Genomic DNA, 19,736 nt, shown 5'->3' with positions numbered 1-19,736 from the left:
AGAAAACTTGTTGCGCGACTTGTGTATGGCCCACCGCCAAAATGATCTTCCATTGACTTCTCAGTTATGATAATAACCGTTTCGCAAAGACGATCAACGATATGAATAGCTTTATAACGATCGATTACTCGAGCAAATTTTTGCCTGTCTATCTTAACTTGGGAAAATCTAATTTTTTCCTTTCTTTGTCGAGAAATAATTACACATATCTGTTATGTGTAATCGTTTACATCAAGTTAAAAATTTCTAAAAAAATATATAAAAATTGAAATGTATACGTGTAGGTTTGTAATTATATTATAAACAATTTAGAGAAGCTTGACGTAACTTAATTTTTTATTTAGATAGAGCGTTTACTTAAAAAAAGAAAGAATGACGAATCGACATTTTAAGTTATGGCCATCGATCAACGCTACTAAATTATTCTTCGAAAATACACTAAATATACTGTATATGAATTGTATTTACACTTCTATCATTCTTGCATAACGAGACAACGATTGAGAGAAGAAAGGTTTCACCTTCCCTTTGATTCGAAGTTACAATGGTCTTGAAGATCGCGCGAAATGAAGACAGCGAGCCACAAAGAATGTGTACGTGAAATATTTCGGTCAGAGTACTTTTTCCTACATCGTATATTTCTTTTGCACGTGTTACCAGTGGTACATCTCGCGTAGAAATAATTCGCGCAAAGAAATCGATACGCGCGGCATGTGCCAGTGCGGTATGTTTACGAGAAGTGAATAAACGACGCAGCTGACTTGAATGTTTCTTCAATAGGGACGTAACTTTGTATAAGGCTACTTTCAAACAAGATATATCTCTTTTACGCGTTATATTGCCTTAATCTTGTGCATGTTTGACAAACTTTATTAAATAGTAAAATTAATAATCATAATGTATTTATCAATATAAAGCATATGAGAAGAGGAAAATAAATACATTTATCTATTCTTCAATAACTATACATATGTCTATATGTCTTCGTTATAAAGCGCGTTAAACGTAAACGTCGTAAACCATTGAACTAATCTATCGAGACAAATTCATTTTCCTTATCTTTGACACGCGAGACCTATTTCTGCTACAAGTTAACTAGGAGCTAAAGTTGACGCGTTCGATCGAAGCGGTGATTGATGCTCCACGACGTTTGATTCTCATCTCGCAGGAAAACGCAAAAGAGAACGTGCCCTCGATATACCGAAGATTGCAGGTGGTAGATTGCTTTCGATAGACGTCGCTGTGTGGTATTGGCTTATCGGTCAGGGACTCGCGTTCATGGAAGCTCGATAGCTATAACCGAGCCGGATTTACCTTAGACAATGGCAACGGCACATACTTGCCGCCACAACAAGTTGCCACGTGACCCTAATGGACTTTCGATTGAATTCTCTTGCAGGAAAGGAGCATCGCGTGATGTCTGATCGGTACGACACGAGAGATATGTACATATGAGTATATACATTTCGCTGTGGAAATCTATATATCTTCGTGCGTAAACAGAGCGACACACGAATGCAAATTCAAGTTAGAAGTTGCGGCCTAATAATTTTCATTAATGAGAAATAACAAGTAGTCCAAGATGCGTTTCAAGGATTTCCGGAAATACTTCACCGAATGATGATGATTGAGGTGTTGTTTCTGAAGGAATTCGTTCGAACCGACTGCGAGAGATTTCATTTCGCCGATGGAACACGAAACTCCACTTGTTTCCTGGAAGAGAGGGCTATTGCAAATAGCGCGTTGAACGCGTAAACGAGACGAGAGAAGAGAACTGTCTGCAAACTCGATTTCGTCGATCTTGTTGAAGCCGACCAGTTGCCACGACAGCAGCTGGGATTGAAGTAAAATTGGCGTGAAGAAAAGTACCGTTGGGACAAAAAAAATAAGAAACACTGATATGAAAAGAAATATCGAATAATGTCCAATTAAATAGTGTTGTACACCCTGTAATTGTTACATCCAGTGGGCAAATGTAAGTTTATAAAACCAGCACATACACGTAAAATAGCAGCATAGCGTACACGCGCACACATAAATAGAAGTTTTGCATTGGTTGGGTGGGAATAGTTGCGGCGGGTATGTAAGTCAAGGTGCTCTGAGAAAAAAATGGAAGTAGCTCGTCCATCGTGAGTATATCCTCGACGTAACCAAGGTGTTGGTACGAAACATACCTGGCTTACGAACAAGTTAAAGAAAAAAGAAAAATTAAAAACAAAGCTAAATTTTAGATAATAATTTATAATGGAAAAGTGAGGCAATATCTTTTGTCATCGACGTTATCGCTCGATGGTCGAACGGCTTCCAGAATTGCATGTGGGAATGGAATTACAATTAGGATGGTAATTGTTACTTAGTTCATGGCACAATCAATACAACACAGCCACACGCGCGGCAGCCACCAAGAGCCAGTTGTTATCGTCAGATCTAGGTGTAACGGCAATAATAACAATAATAAGAAATAATCAAAGTAATCTTGTGCGTACACGCATTATACATAAGAGTATACGGGTATATAGAGACAACGAATCGCATAGATTAAAATATGTAGGCATACACAGCACACATATGGATCGGGATAAACACCATATTGATGACACGCGTTGCATGGGGTATGGAGAATACGCAAGACCAGTTTACAGGTCATCGGCGAGCTGGCCACAAACCTGTAATAGCAATCTTCGCCGACCACTTGCTGGTACCGTCCAAAACCGACTGCTCCACTGACATCATGTGACCCGCGTGTGCCTTTTCATCGACCCCAAAGACTGACCTAAACTCCGACGACACTCTCTTTCACATAAGCTATGCCAACGACCACGATCTCGCCCTGTTTTTGCTTTTGTTGTTGTGAAATAAATCTTTATGCGTTCCAGAAATTATCTTTATCTAAAATAGAGCTCTCTGCCACGATTTTTCAAAGAAAGATTATTTTGTTCGCGAAATATTGTCAATCTGTAGGAATTTAAAAAAAAAAAAAAGAAGACTAACGTTTGTAACGGCACAAACAGAATTTCAACTAGCACGTAGCCATCCTTTTGCAATGTTTAGTGAAAACTGTGCTCGCTTTTACAGTTAGCATTCCGTGAAACAGAACGCGTTGCAGAACCATTACTAGCGAATCGCCACGTGACAGCTTGAGAATTCTCTTTGTAGGATCAACTGTTCGTTCAAACGATGCTGTTTCTTGCAATATTTTTCTTGAACAAAAAGGAGACGACGGAGTAATTGAGCGTTTAGACAAAGTAAATTTTTGGTATGCGTGTCGAACAAAACAATCTTCTAATTAGAGCGTCATCGATCAAGCTGCTAACGAGAACGTTGATTACTCGGTAGTTAGGTATTGGCGCTGCGCGAGAAGCGCTATATGTACGCGATTCGGATACGTCGCAATTATTGTATATCCTTTAGAGAAGACGAGATCGGGCCTTGTGTGTGAAGTGAAGATTTCGCTTTAGCTTCGCTCGTTCTCCCTTGTAATTTTCTCTGCTCATTACTGTCGTCACTGCACCGCCGTATTAGTCCACGCGTTTCATTTAATTATAGATTAATTCCGGTCTATTGCCTCTAGGTACACGCAGTGATTGACAACTATTTATTGTCGCCTGCGATATTAAATTAATCTTCAGTAATACATATAACCGTTGCGGCTGCACAACATTCTGCGTTGCAGTATTTCTTGCGGAAAGTACCGGACCAACGCTTTCTCTGCTATGTAACGATCGTTGCAGCTGTTCCACTAATTTCGCTTGTGCTAATTGCCGAAAAGCTAAATTATTAATGCTCGAGAGAAACGAGAAAAATATCTGTGAGAAATGCACACTGTGATTAATTCATATTAATAAATTTATTACTGAATTTAGAATGTTTGCTAAGTTTATTAGCAAATTTGCATCAAGTTAATTAAAAAGTAATTCGGAAAAATAATATTTCTCTAAGACAACTATCTATTTCACAGTTAATTATGAATTGTACAAATATAATTTCTGATTATATGCTTAAAAAGTTTCTATAATATGCTAATTACATGACTAATTGAACAAATATCGATCCACCGGCGCGATTATTAGGTCTCTCGCAATGCAGATCGCGCAAGCGATATTAATTAACGTTAATTTTCATTAGCCAACTGCCTGCCGAGCTGGCTTTTATCGCGATGACTTTTACGAAACCGTACTCTATGTCCGTCCGTCTGCGCCGTCGATATTTATAATCGCCATGATAACGAGCCGATACTAAGGTAATAAGATTGAAATGCAGCGCGGGCAGCGGAGATATTTCGAATAGTTCGACGCTTAATTAATTATGGCAGATATGCGACGGATTGACGCAAGGTGCGCAAATGCGATTAGACGGTTATTATGACGATGCTGACGTGCCTAAGCCGTGTACGTTATCCATTTATCAATCATAAATAGGTCGGTTTTGATATCTGAAAACAATCGCTTGATCGCGCGATTAAATTTTCGTAAACAAATCAGAATTTATTTAAACAAACATATTTATATTTAATCAGCAATATTATAGGATTACAGCTGAATTTCAAATAACACACAAAAGATTTTTACTTCACAGTCTCCCAGGCATAAGTACAATATAGAGTTTGATCCAAAATAATATCACGAATGTGCGCGTGTGCGTCAATATATATCAGTGCTGATTATTGAGCGAAGAATATTAATTTGTGAGATTATTTAATTCTGACAGTTTATTTGATTATATGAGAATAACACGTTTATTAAATAAAACGAATTTTGCTTTAAATCGATAATATCACGAAAATAATTATGACTAAATATTATATATTATTGCACTAAAATCGTTTCATACACAGCATTACTCCAAATTTTCCTCCGTTTAACACATTTGTTTTTCTCTCTTAATTAATGGAATAAATTATACAAATTACACAAATATATATATATATATACCATATATATATATATATATATATAATTTATAAATTATCAAATATGTTTCTTTTTCAGCAGTTTCAGACAAAAAGATTATCGAGTATGTGTCTATCATATAATATGTTTAACACGGACGACGCGGTGTGATGTAAAATAAAAATGATAAACAAATTCGCTAAAATGACAAAAAGATACCTTCGAAATTTGAAACACGTATCATGTTTGCCACGCTTATCGTAAGGCATTACTCACGAATATTCAATATGCCACTACCCTGGGGGTGTGTCGTGACGCATTGATATTCGTCCAAACGATGTTTATATGGCTTTTAACGATTTCCTATGTTTGAGGTCATGAAATAGATCTGGCTCGGCCGTGGCGATTTATTCGCGAAACCATTTATAATCCACTTGTGCAAAGCGGAGACGATTCTCGGAAGAGGGATTCAAATGGATTGTTGCGGCGATTAATTAATTCACGACTACAAACGGTTTTTTATCTACTTTTAAAAGTAAAAATACGCGATGTCTCTCACAGGCGACATTAAATATTTGTCTTATGAAAGTTTTTATGCAATATAAAATAAACGCGCGACCACTAATACCGATCTGTAGATCTAAAAATACCGTGCAGTGGTGACAGAAGATTGTTAAATCGTATCGGGATCGATCGGTATATCGATCGACCTCTCACTATTCCTTCTCAAATCGAACTGTCGTTGATCGACGGTACGATTGTCGTTGGATTTACTTCTGCTGCGAGGAAAAGAAGAAAAGAAAAGGAATCGAGCGCAGTAAGCGGATACTCACCGAATCAGTTCGAAGATCTCTGGCTTCTCTCGTTCTCTTTGCTTCATTCTTTCTTTCATCGCCGTGATTATGCTAATCGCCTTATCCTCAGCGCCGTGCTTCGAGCTTTTCTCAGCCGCCCCTATAAGAACGAATGGAATAACGAAATAACAAGTACATTCGAGATTCGCATATATTTCGCATATGATTATTTAGCTGAATTGTTAAAGATAAGATTAAATTTAATTATTGTAACTAATTTCATTGAACAAATTTTTGGTCAAACGTGTAAATTCGATTATTTGTTCACAGATTAATTTTCAATCTTCTTGACGTCGCACCGATGTCGATAAAACATTTTTATCTTCGGTAGAGAAAGAGAAAAACGTGTTTTACACGTAAAGAAGATTTATTACGCGATTCGGTGCGCATCCCGCACTGTTTTTCAATGCATCAATTGATAAAACAGTAACAAAAAGAATTGCGATTTTTCTCGAGACAGAATTTTAATATATTGTGAAAATTACGATTCGTATCATCTACAGTAATTGAATAACATCAATTGCAGTTTTTTCGTTCTTCGGTATCACCTAAATACGATATCACTAACCGTGTCGTATAACACCACCGTGTAACGACCGGCATTGCGTTTCGCAAAATTACATGCAAACTAGAAAATATGACACATCACGTACAGATAAATAGTCTAAGTTTTGCGCGTTGCGTAACTGTCGAGTCAATTGCGATTATATATAATCATTGGACATCAGATACGTTAGAACGACCGGGCGATAGCGAAATATTTCGCACGTGATTTGAATGCGCAATGTCAATCGCGCTTCGAATTTTACATCAAGGTAGGCATCAAAGCTGCTTTCGTAGCTATCGATATCGGCTATTTTAATTTATTTTTTTACTAGAAATCCCGTTAGTACAACTAGATAGCAGTTGTACAAGGAGGAAAAACCTGGAAGGATAAACGATAGGAAAGAATGTGACGCGAAACACCCGGTACATTGAAATTACAACGGACAGCGGAGGATGAGGGAGAATTAATTGAGAACGGAATTACGGGGGCAAACCATCGTGCGGCGAGTCGGAGGCGGAGAGGCTGTAAATTAATCGTGGACTGTCCGATCAAGAAAAGAAACTTTATCGGGGACAGAGTCAGAGGGGAAGGGGTTAGGAATCATTAGTCTGGGAGTGCTAGCACAAATCGATAGCGAATGGTAGCCACACGAAAAGGACCTACAGAGAATGCCAAGATCACCGGAATCAAATTGAAAGTCCGATGGACGAGCTGACGTTAAAAGTGTCATTACTTCCCGATTTCCGGACATTGGAGATTGGTTTATAAAATCTATCGTGTCATTGTGGATACTTTTATCGGGTGAAAATGCGAAACGGTCTCGCGATTGCGCCTACGTAAAAAATGATTTTTCCGCAAGACAATCAATCCGTAAAATTTAATTACGCGATTTAACAACGGTTTAATTATACCCGCTACGAATCAATTTTACATGGGAGACGAGAATAATATCCGTTTATTGACAAGACACCAGCCGATGACGGAAATAATATTACGATTGCAAGAAACAACAAACCGAGATCGAAGTGTCTTATAGGGCAAATTAATAATTAATTCACGAAAGTAATAACGACGGTAAAGGCGGAAAATGGTTGTTGAAATGTTCAAATTCATTTATTCGGTCTAATCTCTGTTTAATGAATTACAAAACTTTTCTCGATTTCGCTTGACTCTTGTTGCCTCGTGGAAAGACGATCGATTTTACTACTGTCCAGTCGCTAACAAATAAACCTAAAGTTTTTAATTACGTGCCTTAATAAAAGATAACTTACGCGACCTCGATATTCTTGACGTCTTCAAAATACACATATTTATCTTTTTCATCGACAAATTCACCATACTCTGATATCATATGATATAATTATTAATTTTATCTGACTCTTTAATTAATATTGCCAACTAACTGAAATAAACGATTAATTCTGCATATTCCCTTTGCGATGACTATATTTCGTAGACACGGAAATTGCGCTTGGAAATCAAAATATAGATTGACGTTACTCACTCTGCAAGCAATCGGCGTTCAGGAGGTCCTTGCACTTTTCGTGACACTTGACGCCGCACTCCATACATCGCACTCCCTGTCGAGCGATACCCCAGAGAAGACCCTCGCACTCGTAGCAGTACGTCGGTGACGTTGCCGTCCAGGTGACAAAATTGTGAGGAGTGGTCGATGATATAGGATAGATCATCGCTTGCAGAGTTTTCTTGTACACGTGCATCTTCTACGGGTGTTTCATCGTGCGATTGTATCGCCGTTACATTAAGAAAGAAAGAAAAAGAGAGAAGAAGAAAGAGGAAGAGACAAGTAGGAAGGGAGACAAGTGGATGGGGTTTATGCAAACATTCGTTTTTTTTCTACTTCAGCTCTCCATAAAGGTTACGATATTTGAGAGACTTAAACAATTCGTTAGACATTGTCGCGAATTACAAATTCTTTGGAAAAATAGGTGCTTTCTGACACGTCAAAATTTCCAACAAAATAGAGCGGTAAAATGTATTTCACATCGTTTATCAAATTTTTGCTCTGCAAATATTATTCGGTTTGTAGATAGCGAATGAAAAAGAAAGATGTTGTAAATTTTCGTTGTTTACAGCATGTGATAAAGTGACCGTCGCGTCTCCATTAGTGTAGTATAAAATTCTATTACTCATATACGAACAATCGATCGTACAATTGTACAATATCAGATTGTATCAGGAATTAGTAAGGCTATTTCTGATTGAAGAAATAAAACAATTTTATCATGACCTTTTAAGAAGAAATGGCTCTTAATTTATTACTTGTTCCGCGTTTTTCTTATCGATCTTTAAAGTACATTTCCTTCAATTGTAAAAATTTGCGTTTCAAATTATAAACGGAATACCAAAAGATTAGCATTTAGTTTTTTGTCTGACCGATCTCTCGCAAACTCATGAATTTCATTACTAACCGAAGTGCTTTTCTAGGTTCTAGTTACATAATCATATGCACGCAAAGCATATACAGATATAGGTTTCATACAAAAAAGTCCGCATATGGTTCCAATAAAAGCGAATTGGATATTACGATAAAAGACTGTTTTAGGTTCCTACTTGCTCCTGCCTCTCGAAAACAGAATGACTCTCGTCTCGTTCGACTTTAGATTTTCAAGAGCATCTCTATCGATTTTCTTTCTCTTCTGAGTATCTTTTTTCCATGGGACTTGTGGGGTGGGATTACCTAGAAGAGCTTCGCGAGCACACGTACGCGAGATTTTTATTCTTAAGGAGATCACCACATTTCACATCGAACATATAGAATTTTCGCATTTCATCTTGTTTTGCGACTTTCTCGAAAAGTTTTTTTTTTCTTACAGTGTCTTGTACGTTTTTTGTACATGAACAAGTTTTAGAGCTAGCAATATTTTCGTTAGACTATCTAGCGAGAGAAGAAAAGTGTAAAAGCATCGATCCTCTAAGTACTATGGTACTAACGTGTGAACTCGGGATGTTCTCCGGGGCATAAATTTTTCAAAATCTATATATCTTCAACCCAATGTAAGAATGTATATGTACGTAACATGTATAAGCGCGCAAATGGCTAAGTTACTTTTCAACACGTTACTTCGATATTCAAGTGATCGAATGATGTATTTATCAATTTGAATTTTTTAGCGTTGTTGGTAAAGCCTGTGGGTACCTAAATCTCACGTTTAGAGTTAATAGATATGCATTATAATTAAATTTCAATTCGTATCAATTCGTTATACTTGTACATTTTTCAAGATGTTTTAATAAATTGCATGTCCGATATCTCGTTATCGAATATTGCGCGCGTGTCAAAGTGGCCTGGAAAGGACATTTAGATATTCGATATACGAGGAACATCGAACGTCACAGAAATCGGAAACTCCTAGCACTAATCTAGCTATTTCTCTCTGATACGGTATCCTGCGTCGTGATACCCCTATGTAGACTGTGTAGGCTCTTCTACGATAGACATTCTACACATACGTATAGTTTGACCATTTTCTCACCTAATTTTCTCACCGTATATATGCCTGCATTTCTTCAATACATACACAATGTGTATCACAGTGCTAACCGCAGCTAATGTGTTTTACACTAGGTTGCTACGTGTTGCTTTAAAGTAACACAGTGTAAGAAGGGGGAAGGGGATGCAAGTAGAAATAAGAATATTCAGTACAGAAACACACAGGCTAAATCACATTTACTTAAAAAAAAGGAAATAAGGATGTAACACGTATCGTATAAAAAGAAAAGAGAGTCCAATGGACGAGAAAGTTAAGTTGAGCTCTTTTGGCGTTAGTCTTTTACCGGTATTGAAACTTAAAATTAAATAATGTACTAATTCCTCCTTGACACCTCAGTACTTCTTTCGAGATATTACTCCTGACTTTAATATCTCTGTCTCGCAACTAGAAGCTAAAGGTCCTTTTACTCTCGCTTTTAAAATTTTTTCTTTTATTTAATGCGCAAGGATTTTTAAACGAAATATGTCACGTAGAAAAAAGTAATTAAGCTTCGGTTTGTGATTTATGTAGCACTAATTAACGCGACACACCACATTATCTACATCATAGCAACCTTGAAAATACCGCTGAAAGAGAGCTTAACCATTCCACACTTGTAAAGAGTATTTAAATATCAGCAGGATAACGCGATGGTAGCTAACCTTCCTCTTACAGAGCAACCGTGTTTCTTTTGGTTTATTAACTGGCGACACAAAGTGACGACGATGAAATATAATAACTAAAGGACAAGTCCTTACCAGTTCTTCGTCGTTCAGCGTCGCTCGAGGTACGGCGGATGTGAGACCAGCGTTTCTCTTTGTCGCTGCCATGGTCTGAGAAAAGATAGAAATTAATGTATATCTGACAATAGAATAATAATGCCTCATACCTTCCAGTCTCTCTATCATATAATAAAGTGATAGTCCTGTGACTGAGAAACTGAAAGAAAAAGAGAAAAAAAGAAAGAGACAGAGAAAGAAAGAGAGCAAGAAAAAGATTAAAGAAAGACATAGTATTGATAAAATAAATCGAGAGACGCGTGAATAAACGAATGTGAAAACACAAAAATTTTTTTGAAAAGTGTTATTTACAGATATTTTTCGACATCGAGATCAAAATGTAACTAATTATTTGTCAAAATAAAGTTGAGTGACACTGACGTAAGAACGTCTTTCAAGTGACGAGAGTTACTAAAAAATGATAAGATAAATATATATATATACACATATCTCGAAATTTTTTTGTATTAATCAATATTAATCAAACGTGAGTACATTTCCAAAGCAACTTCACATCGAGATTAGATTATACTACCGTAGTAGTGTAAAAACTTGCGAGATTGAAACAAATCCAAAGCCGAAGAGAAATTTTGCGATATAAAAATCTTGTAACTTAAAGAAGCGGTAACATTACATGCCAAGTGAAATATATCGATAAAGTTAAACTTTTATTTACAAGTTTTATGAAATGAGTTATGCCATTTATAAGTGTGTGAGTTATATATACATTTATGTATATATTGAACGCTTGTAAGAATTTTACCAAGAGATTGTTTCGCAAATGTTATAGTAAACCGTTTTCCGGATATTCTACATCTAATCTAGTAGTCTTATATAATTCTCTGACATTTGCATATATATCTCGACAAACACGCGCGTTTTTGAAATATATATTGTAAATTTAACAAATATCTACTGACCGCGCGTTTATAAGGTTGAGTACAGTTTTAATAGACGATTGGTAACGCATGTATATGTATACTATATCTAATATCGAAATTAGAACGAGATAGAGAGCGATAGTGAGAGAAGACAGTGAAAGGCAAAAACCAAGAAGCGAATGGAGCGGAAATATCAGGAGATATGTAAATCAGTTGGTAGAAGAGATGAGAGTAAGAGAGATAGATAAAGATAGAGCATAGGTGAATCTCTACGGAGAGAAAATCTAATCTAATTAGCTTATGGGTGTCTGGTAAGTATGGTGCGCAATAGGATTTGTGGTTAGCATAGATTTTAATTAAGATATTATACACGGAACCCCACCAACCGTGCACACGCCATTGTTTGATCCCGACAATCAGGCGCTAACTCCGTATACGCTAATGTAACTTCTATCGGCCCTAAATCACATATGCTGTTACGTTATTTTTCTAATGCGTCTCTCAGAAGCGAGGAATGCTGCGCGGCATGGCGGGGGGGGAGGGGGGGGCACCAAGGCAATTTAATACTGTCTCTTGTGAGAATTCTGCGCGATATCATTTTTCTTATTAACGATATTATCGAGCTGTCTCCTTCGCTTTGTCTTCCTCGTTTTCTTTCGCCAAGAGGTAGAAAAGCAAAGGAGTGAGAGGACTGAGAAGAATATTGGCGAATTAAAGAAAACTTTCGTTAAAATAAGTTGCCTTCAAATTTCCAGATCAAAACATTCTACTTACGACTACGTATGATATTTTTATAACTAGTCGTAACTATCATATATCTATAAGTAGACATTCATGCAATATTGATGCTCAAACAATGAACAATTCTGCATGCAGGTGAGAAACATTAGTGTTATAAGATATAACAAAATTATCTGATGGGACTAATCATTTTTATTAATAGATTAGTAATTATTGATAATTGGCTGATTACATAGATCAAATTTAAATGCACGAAACAGATGATTACACAAGAGCCTTTTTTCGGATTGTTAGATCAGTAATCCGTTTCTGTTTAATTCTTATTGATATCCTAATCGAAATAGTTGTACATACATATTTGCATGCGAAACACGAAGTTATAAGTGAACCATCGAAAAAGCACAATAACAATGCGTCTCGTTGAAGTGCAAACATCTCCTGTCTCTACTACACGAACCACGTTCAATTTAACGAGTCGCTGGAGACTTGGTATGCTGTTTTCTCGCATTCGATATTTCATACGCGAGAGACAGAAATTATATGTTTCACAGATAACAAAATTACTTCAGTATCTATTTACTAACGAGTAGATACACATGTAACAGAGTCATATTAAATTAGAGATGTAATCAAGAAGTTTCTACACCGCTGACTCTATTTCGTCGAGAAGAGCGCGACTTTCAACGATTCGCAGCGAGGGAAGCATGCACATCCCCTTTACAGCAAATAATCAGCAGAAAAAAGAACGTATAACGCATTAGAAAAGGAAAAAACAGTTAAAAATAACTTAAAAAAGTAATGTAAATCGCGTAGAATAAATGAAAAAAATGTAAGACAAAGAAAAGATAACAACATAAAGTTAGTGAGAATTAAGACAAATTAAAAATTTACATGCAAACAACAAGCTTTTAATTGACTTGGTTAAGGCGGCATTTAATTAGTACCTTCAAGACCTGGAGGTAGAGTTTTTGAGATTTTTTGAGAGGTATTTTTCAGTGAGTGGTTTTGTTTTTTTTCAGGTGTTCAGGTGGATACAACAACGGGCGCCACAGAGAACAAACAAAGAAAATAGCATTATATGCCGATTAGTACGTGTACCACTTGCAATTTCTTTTTTTTTTAAATTAAATTATGATATAGATATTTTAAAAGTTAGATATAAGAGAGGCACAAAAACAATATTAATAAACGTTAATTAAAATCGATTCATCACGAAGAGATAATTGTGTGATACGAAAACATGAAAAATAGAGTTAGTATCGATAAAGATGTTACATCAAGTTTTAACAATGATAATTTGCATTTATAGGAATTTATATCTCCGTGGTGAATTTAAACGACCGAAATTACTGGGCGATAATCGTGTTTTATACGTGGTCAGTCAATTTCGTTCGTTCAACACTGATACAGACGATGCGTGATTCGCCACTACTATTGCAATTTTTCCAGCGAATAACGCAAACGTTTTCGCGGTTATCTTTTTCTAGTAATCTTTTCGCGCTTTTTGCGAACTGCCTGGACAATTTTATTTACGTCACGACATACCACATGAAAATATATTTCACGTCGCGAGACTTCAAGATTTCAGGGATAAAATACGTACAACAATTATATGTGAACTGTTAACATTAAACAGGGAAACACATATACAGGAAGACAGACATCGGATTACGGGATCTAAAGTTGATCGAGAATTCCTACATCCGGGATTGGAGCAACGCTACTTGTTGGGAGGAATGGGACCAATAAAATTTTTTTTCATACTAAATCAACTGTCATCAATGTAATCAAGATTCTCAAGTAACCTGAAATCTACAGTTTTCAAAATGGGACGTGTTAAATATATTAGTATATGGATTAATCGGAAAATTTAATTTTCCATTATTCTAGTTCTGATGAAAATTACATTTTACTGCCAGCGTTTCACTTTCCTCGTGTTAAATTAAATCACGTTTTCCACGACACACTTATCCCCACTAAGCGCTTTTCTCCGGAGCGCGATCGATAAACTACTTAAGAATTTCATTTAAAGCATCACGCACTAGTTGCACACGCAAGCTCTTAGCTTGCAATGGCATCCATGACGTAGACAAGACATTTTTATTATCATTTTGAGCACGTACGTCATTATCGTGTATATAATAATCAAAGCAAGTGTACAGGTTATCTTCACGCTTTGTAAACTACTCATTGCAATTGTTTTATATTTGTTTGTTTTTTGTAAATAGAACTCGGAGCTTCTCTCAGTTATTTTTAACCGCTTTATTGTTGATTAAAATACGCAATCGCGAAGGATGATTTACTTAAAAGGGTTCGCGACTACTTGTCTTTATTCCGCACGTTGTTTATACGGCTAGCAGAATAAATCGTCGCGAATATATTGGCGACTTATCCGAATTTCAAATCAGCGAGTTTCCTAGTATTTTCGATCGATCGATCGATCGTAGATAAAGGCATGAGAAACAGCCGTGTCAGCGAATTGCGAATTTAAATTTTGCGACAGGAATGCTTTCGCCGACTGCAAATGTAATCATCGGTGCGTTTATATTTGTTAAATTTTGTTGAAATAATGGGATTTCTCGGCCGTATTATTTATGTTTGACGAACCTATAAATTTTTACTTTATTTTATTTAATGTTTTTATTTTACTCACACTTATTTTCACTCATGGATATATTTAGGACATTAAATAAATAGGTAGGTAGAACTGTTTAATTATCAACGGACTGAAACAATGTCTTCGCTTGGGAATTTTAAGGAAAAAGAGGATATTACGTAAGAGGAAATATTTCGTCAGATTTGCTCGTTGGCGTTTTGCAATGGCTTTTAGAAAAATTAGCAATTCGATTCGTCGCGAAAAACGACGATAACACTGAAACGTAAAACACGTAATTAGATCACGACGAGATACATGTTTGTTACGAATCGCATCAGAAGATCTTTTATTTTGTCTTGAAAATTAAACGAAAATGTCTCTCATGATTTTAGTTTCATCCTTTTGCTTTTGTTCCACGGCAGATCCTCGGATGCGTCGTGCATGATGATAGAGTTAGATTTCGCGACGAAGGTATTTTAAGTCGTCGTCGTCGTTGTCGTCGTCATCGCGAGAGGAAAATGAAGCTACGGAAGAAGCGAGAGAAGGCTGTTTTGTAATCAAGAAAACGTAGCCGTTGCGTTTCCGCTGAATGACAAACAAATTAAGCTCGAGGTAACTTTCAGTTATAATTTCTCGTTACGTTCACTAATGCATTCATAAAAGAAGTTGACAGGAAAAGAGAACACAAAGTTGCAGTCCTTCGCAGCTTTTTCTTGGAAACGCGGCAAGATAATAAAACGCGCGAGATAACGACGATGCTCGTGGTCATCGGGTACGTATTAGCAAGCGTGTTAGCATAATCGACCGCACATGCCGCCCGATTGATCGATGTGTCAAATGTCGATTCATATTTTATGACTCGCTTCGACACTTGAACCGGCGCATCTCGCAAATGGATTTACTATGTTCGCCAATAATATTTTATCAAGCTTCTATATGGCAATTCTATTTATGTATAGGTACATAGAAAGAGCATACCTATAAGAGCATACATAAAATATTCGGTATGTCATGGAAATAAAAAAAAGTTAATAAAAATTTGTTCACACCGCGCAAGCAAGTTTTATAATTTATATTCTGTCGTTCAGTGGGCTCTCACGTATCTTGCGTGGGCAGTGCCAACAGTGCACGCGCCGCGTACACCGCGGTAATTAATTCTAACTTCATCGGTGCAAACGCACAACACAGAATCGCAAAGCGTACCAAAGGGGCCACGCGTTAAAATTCTAAAATATCCGTGCGCACCAAGAGATAGCCTCGAGCCAGTTAGGTGAATTAATTAAATTCAGCCGGCCGTATAATCGCCATGGAGATCGAGAGAGGTCAAACTGTGCTGCCCGGAAGCAAAGAAAATCGCGTTTTTATCAACATTTGGACGACCACGAGTGAAGAGAACGACGACAATGACGACGATGACAACATCGATAACGATGGCGACAACAACGAGAACGTTTCGTCGGATCGGATAATTATTTCCGACGAATATATATATATATATATATGGACACGGTCCAGGCAATGTACATATATGTATGTGTGTACACGGTATACTTATACATATGTATATATACGCGGAGACAATGGCGGAATGGTGTTAATGGGCAATCGGCTACCTACCAGCTCGGAAACCAATGGTATCGACTTCCGTCGCGGTCGAATGTCCGGCATGCTGTCGATGGTACTGTAGAAAGGATTGTCGCCTGGATGTCTGGAACAGAAAAGATTTCGGAAGCTGCATCAGCCCGAGTCTACAATTCGTCTTTTACTTGAACCATATAAGTTTATGTTTATATCTTATCTTGCATATTTTACATATTTTTATGTAATGTATTTTTATGTAATAAAATAATGTAAATTTTTATATAATCGTTACGTTTTTATTAATGTTTGTCATTATATGTTATTGTGATATTTATTATGAGATTTTACTCGTTGGAATTGTGTTTTGCTGATATAATTATTAGAGTGTTACAAATTTGAAAAATAACGTTAATTAAAAATGTAAATGTTTTTGAACACTATAAATATCCAAAGAAGTAAGTATCAATAAAACATTTACATGTTAAATATAAGTTTGATTTTGCGTGGATTGGGAATAAACGGAACTCTTAAATTAAATTGCCGACGCGAGTTAGCCATAGTTCTAATTGAGATCCTTTCGCGCGATTCAAAATGTTTGAAAATCTGCTGGAAGCATACGATAGAAATTTCGTGCTCGTTAGAAAGTTTTTAGAAAATCCAAGTTTCCACAAGTTCTCAATCTGTTCCTTGCTGCATCATCGTAAGAATAAAATTATAATTGGAATTTTTATGGAGTTTTTTTTTATTTCCGACAAGTTATTCATAAGTTTGTCTCATCGCAAGAAACACGATAAAATGTATGAAAATCGTTAGAAAATCGTCTAGAATAAATCGTTAAATTATTAAAAGATAACGTCAAAGATAAATTTTACAATATTCAATATTCATTTTTCGCAAGAACTCAATAAAAATAACGTGTCAAGTATTCGTTCGGTATAGATTCTAAAACGTAAGTAAACATCATTATGTTATAAAGATGTCAAATTTTTAAGGAAACGACATGGTAAAATATGGTGAGCATCTCGAGTTTTCCCGAGATCTAAGAGCCACTTACGTGGTCCAAATTTTTTTGTACGTTGAATAATAACAGACTGTGAAATACATCGCTATTCGTGCGATTTAAAATGGAAATTTATTGGAAATATTTATGTATGTAACCGTGAGTTGAAAGAAATTTTATCATTGATTTCACCCAATATTCCATTTGACACATAAAAATGATTGAGATATCTCGAATCATCCCTCAGGAGAATTGATATAGATATTTCCCCGGAATTTATTGCATATAAAATTTATTTTTTTATATTTTATCTTAGATTCAATAAAAGTGATGCAGTGAAAAGGAACCTATACAGGTATCACTTTAAGATTTTATATATATTATTATGTGTGTTATTAGATACTTAAAATGACTATCATAAAAAAAATGAATCAGATATGGGTATGAAACCTGAATTTGTTTTAAATTAAAACAAACAAACGTACCCGTTTGCTCGTCCACCGGATTCGCCGCCTGGTCCGCTGCCGTTCTAACAAACAAAAAAACAAGTTTATTAAAAACAAGCTCAGTAACAGTTCAAAAAATGAAATGGAGAGCGCGCGATGCCGATCGCGTGAACGCAAAGGAGCGCAGGGTTTCCTTTTCATTTTCGCATAATTACAATCTTGGATATAAAAGATGCGCGGCCATGAAATAACGCGAGAAAGATGACACGAATAAAAACAACGATAATACAAGTTACTATTGATCTTGGAAATTTTCTCTCTCCATGCTCGAAGCGAAAAATATTCTAATAACCGCCCGGCTTTGGTTAGATATTACAAAACCGCGAGATGAACTTCTCACTTTGATTTCCATGGCCGCGCGCGCACGCACACACAATGCTCTGCTTTTGAATCGTTCTGTTGCCATAGACCTAAAGGAGAAATTACAAATGGAGCAGAATAAGATGGGCGCAGAGGAAATCGCCGGGTGACACGAGGGAAAGAGCATGAAATAGTTGCCTTCCTGCGTCACTTACCGTAAAATAGAGGAAAGGAAAAAGATTATATTATACGCACACGATTTTGAAACAGTGATCTCTCCATCTTGGAGAGTCGACTTCTTCACCTCTCTTTTCTTTCAACCGCTTGATTTAGATTCAGGATTTTCTTTTCCCGATCAACTGCGATCGCTTTACCCGCCTTCGCACTCACTGCAGTTTCCTCTTAGCCCGTCTATTGTCCCCGCACCGCAGATCTCCTGAAACTCCATCAATATAAACGTATTCTCTCTCTCTCTCTCTCTCTCTCTCTCTCTCTCTCTCTCTCTCTCTCTCTCTCACTCGCAATCCAACTAAACTGCGAACTACCATTTTCCGTTTAATCCCTTTCTCATTCGTCGGACAGGTCGAACCCATTCTCGTCTCGCTTGTCGCCATTAATCAACCTTCGGCCCGCTGGTGACCTCGAAGAAGCACCAGCATTTTGTCGTCTGTCAGCTGGCTCGATTCATGGTTCGATCATTCGTACGAGTCCACGGTGGACTCGCGATAAATTCTGTTGGTTCGGGTTCTGGTGCCTCCACTAGCCCAAGGTCTTGACTCTCCTCCATACTAATCTTTTTTACATGAAGCTTCTCTCGATCTTCTCTGTAGTTCCTATTATAATAACGATTTTTCTTAATAAAGATTCAGTTCCAAAACGTGAAAATCTCGAGGACTAATCGACACCTTCCGCCGAAGAGAAAGAGATATATAGGTGTATCAGTTAACAGGTTGGATTTGCGGTTCGCACATTATTTTCTCGAGTATCCATCTTTATCTTTTCCTCCTTCCTGCTGTTTTGTTCTCCTGCGCTTTTTGCGTATTATGCTTTTTACACGCTTTTTATTCGGTCGCGCGGTGAAATGGAAGTTTTTTCAGAGATAGTGTGTAACAGCCCGTATAAATATAATATCACGTACAGTACGTCGTAAATTCTGTCACGATAGAGATATAATATAAACTTATCGATAGCGTAACAAGTGTAATAAGTATTTAGAGTTAGAGCCGCAGATATTTTGTCCCTTAACGCTGTCTCTTTTTCCCATACACACTCACACCCTCTCTCTCTCTCTCTCTCTCTCTCTCTCTCTCTCTCTCTCTCTCTCTCTCTCTCTCACACACTCTTTCCGCCTAATTTCTCTTCTCCATGCTCACGAGTCACAATTTTTCGTCTTCACTCTCATACTTCTTGCTCTTTCATTCTATTTCTCCCACTCTAGTGCTCGTTCTTGTTCTCTCTCTTTCGTTTAAACAGTTTTGCGAAAAGGGTTCTTTTCTCTGATCGCTTAAAAAGCTTAGATAACATTGGAGCTGGATATTCATTTTGTTTTCACGTTTAATCATGAAATA

The 19,736-nt window shown here is 36.8% G+C and overlaps 1 protein-coding gene across 8 annotated transcripts in view; it reads right to left on the bottom strand.

The window, feature by feature from the left end:
* Positions 1-19,736, bottom strand: part of LOC105837479 — an 83,869-nt gene that overhangs the window by 16,324 nt on the left and 47,809 nt on the right. For 4 of the 8 annotated variants that reach the window (XM_036293981.1, XM_036293986.1, XM_036293984.1 and 1 more), the window contains 7 exons: positions 17,848-17,891; positions 16,399-16,489; positions 13,130-13,138; positions 10,543-10,617; positions 7,795-8,014; positions 5,723-5,843; positions 2,667-2,773 (listed from right to left, as the gene is read on the bottom strand). In XM_036293981.1, the coding sequence (XP_036149874.1) occupies positions 2,667-2,773; positions 5,723-5,843; positions 7,795-8,014; positions 10,543-10,617; positions 13,130-13,138; positions 16,399-16,489; positions 17,848-17,891 (667 nt within the window). The remainder of the gene's footprint in view (positions 1-2,666; positions 2,774-5,722; positions 5,844-7,794; positions 8,015-10,542; positions 10,618-13,129; positions 13,139-16,398; positions 16,490-17,847; positions 17,892-19,736) is intronic. The other 4 variants (XM_036293983.1, XM_036293987.1, XM_036293982.1 and 1 more) reach the window with 3 other exon arrangements.

The sequence above is a fragment of the Monomorium pharaonis genome, chromosome 11, assembly GCF_013373865.1.
Source record: "Monomorium pharaonis isolate MP-MQ-018 chromosome 11, ASM1337386v2, whole genome shotgun sequence".
Classification (NCBI taxonomy): domain Eukaryota; kingdom Metazoa; phylum Arthropoda; class Insecta; order Hymenoptera; family Formicidae; genus Monomorium; species Monomorium pharaonis.
The sequence above is the reverse complement of the archived record's forward strand: the minus strand, read 5'-3'. Positions and strand labels throughout refer to the sequence as shown.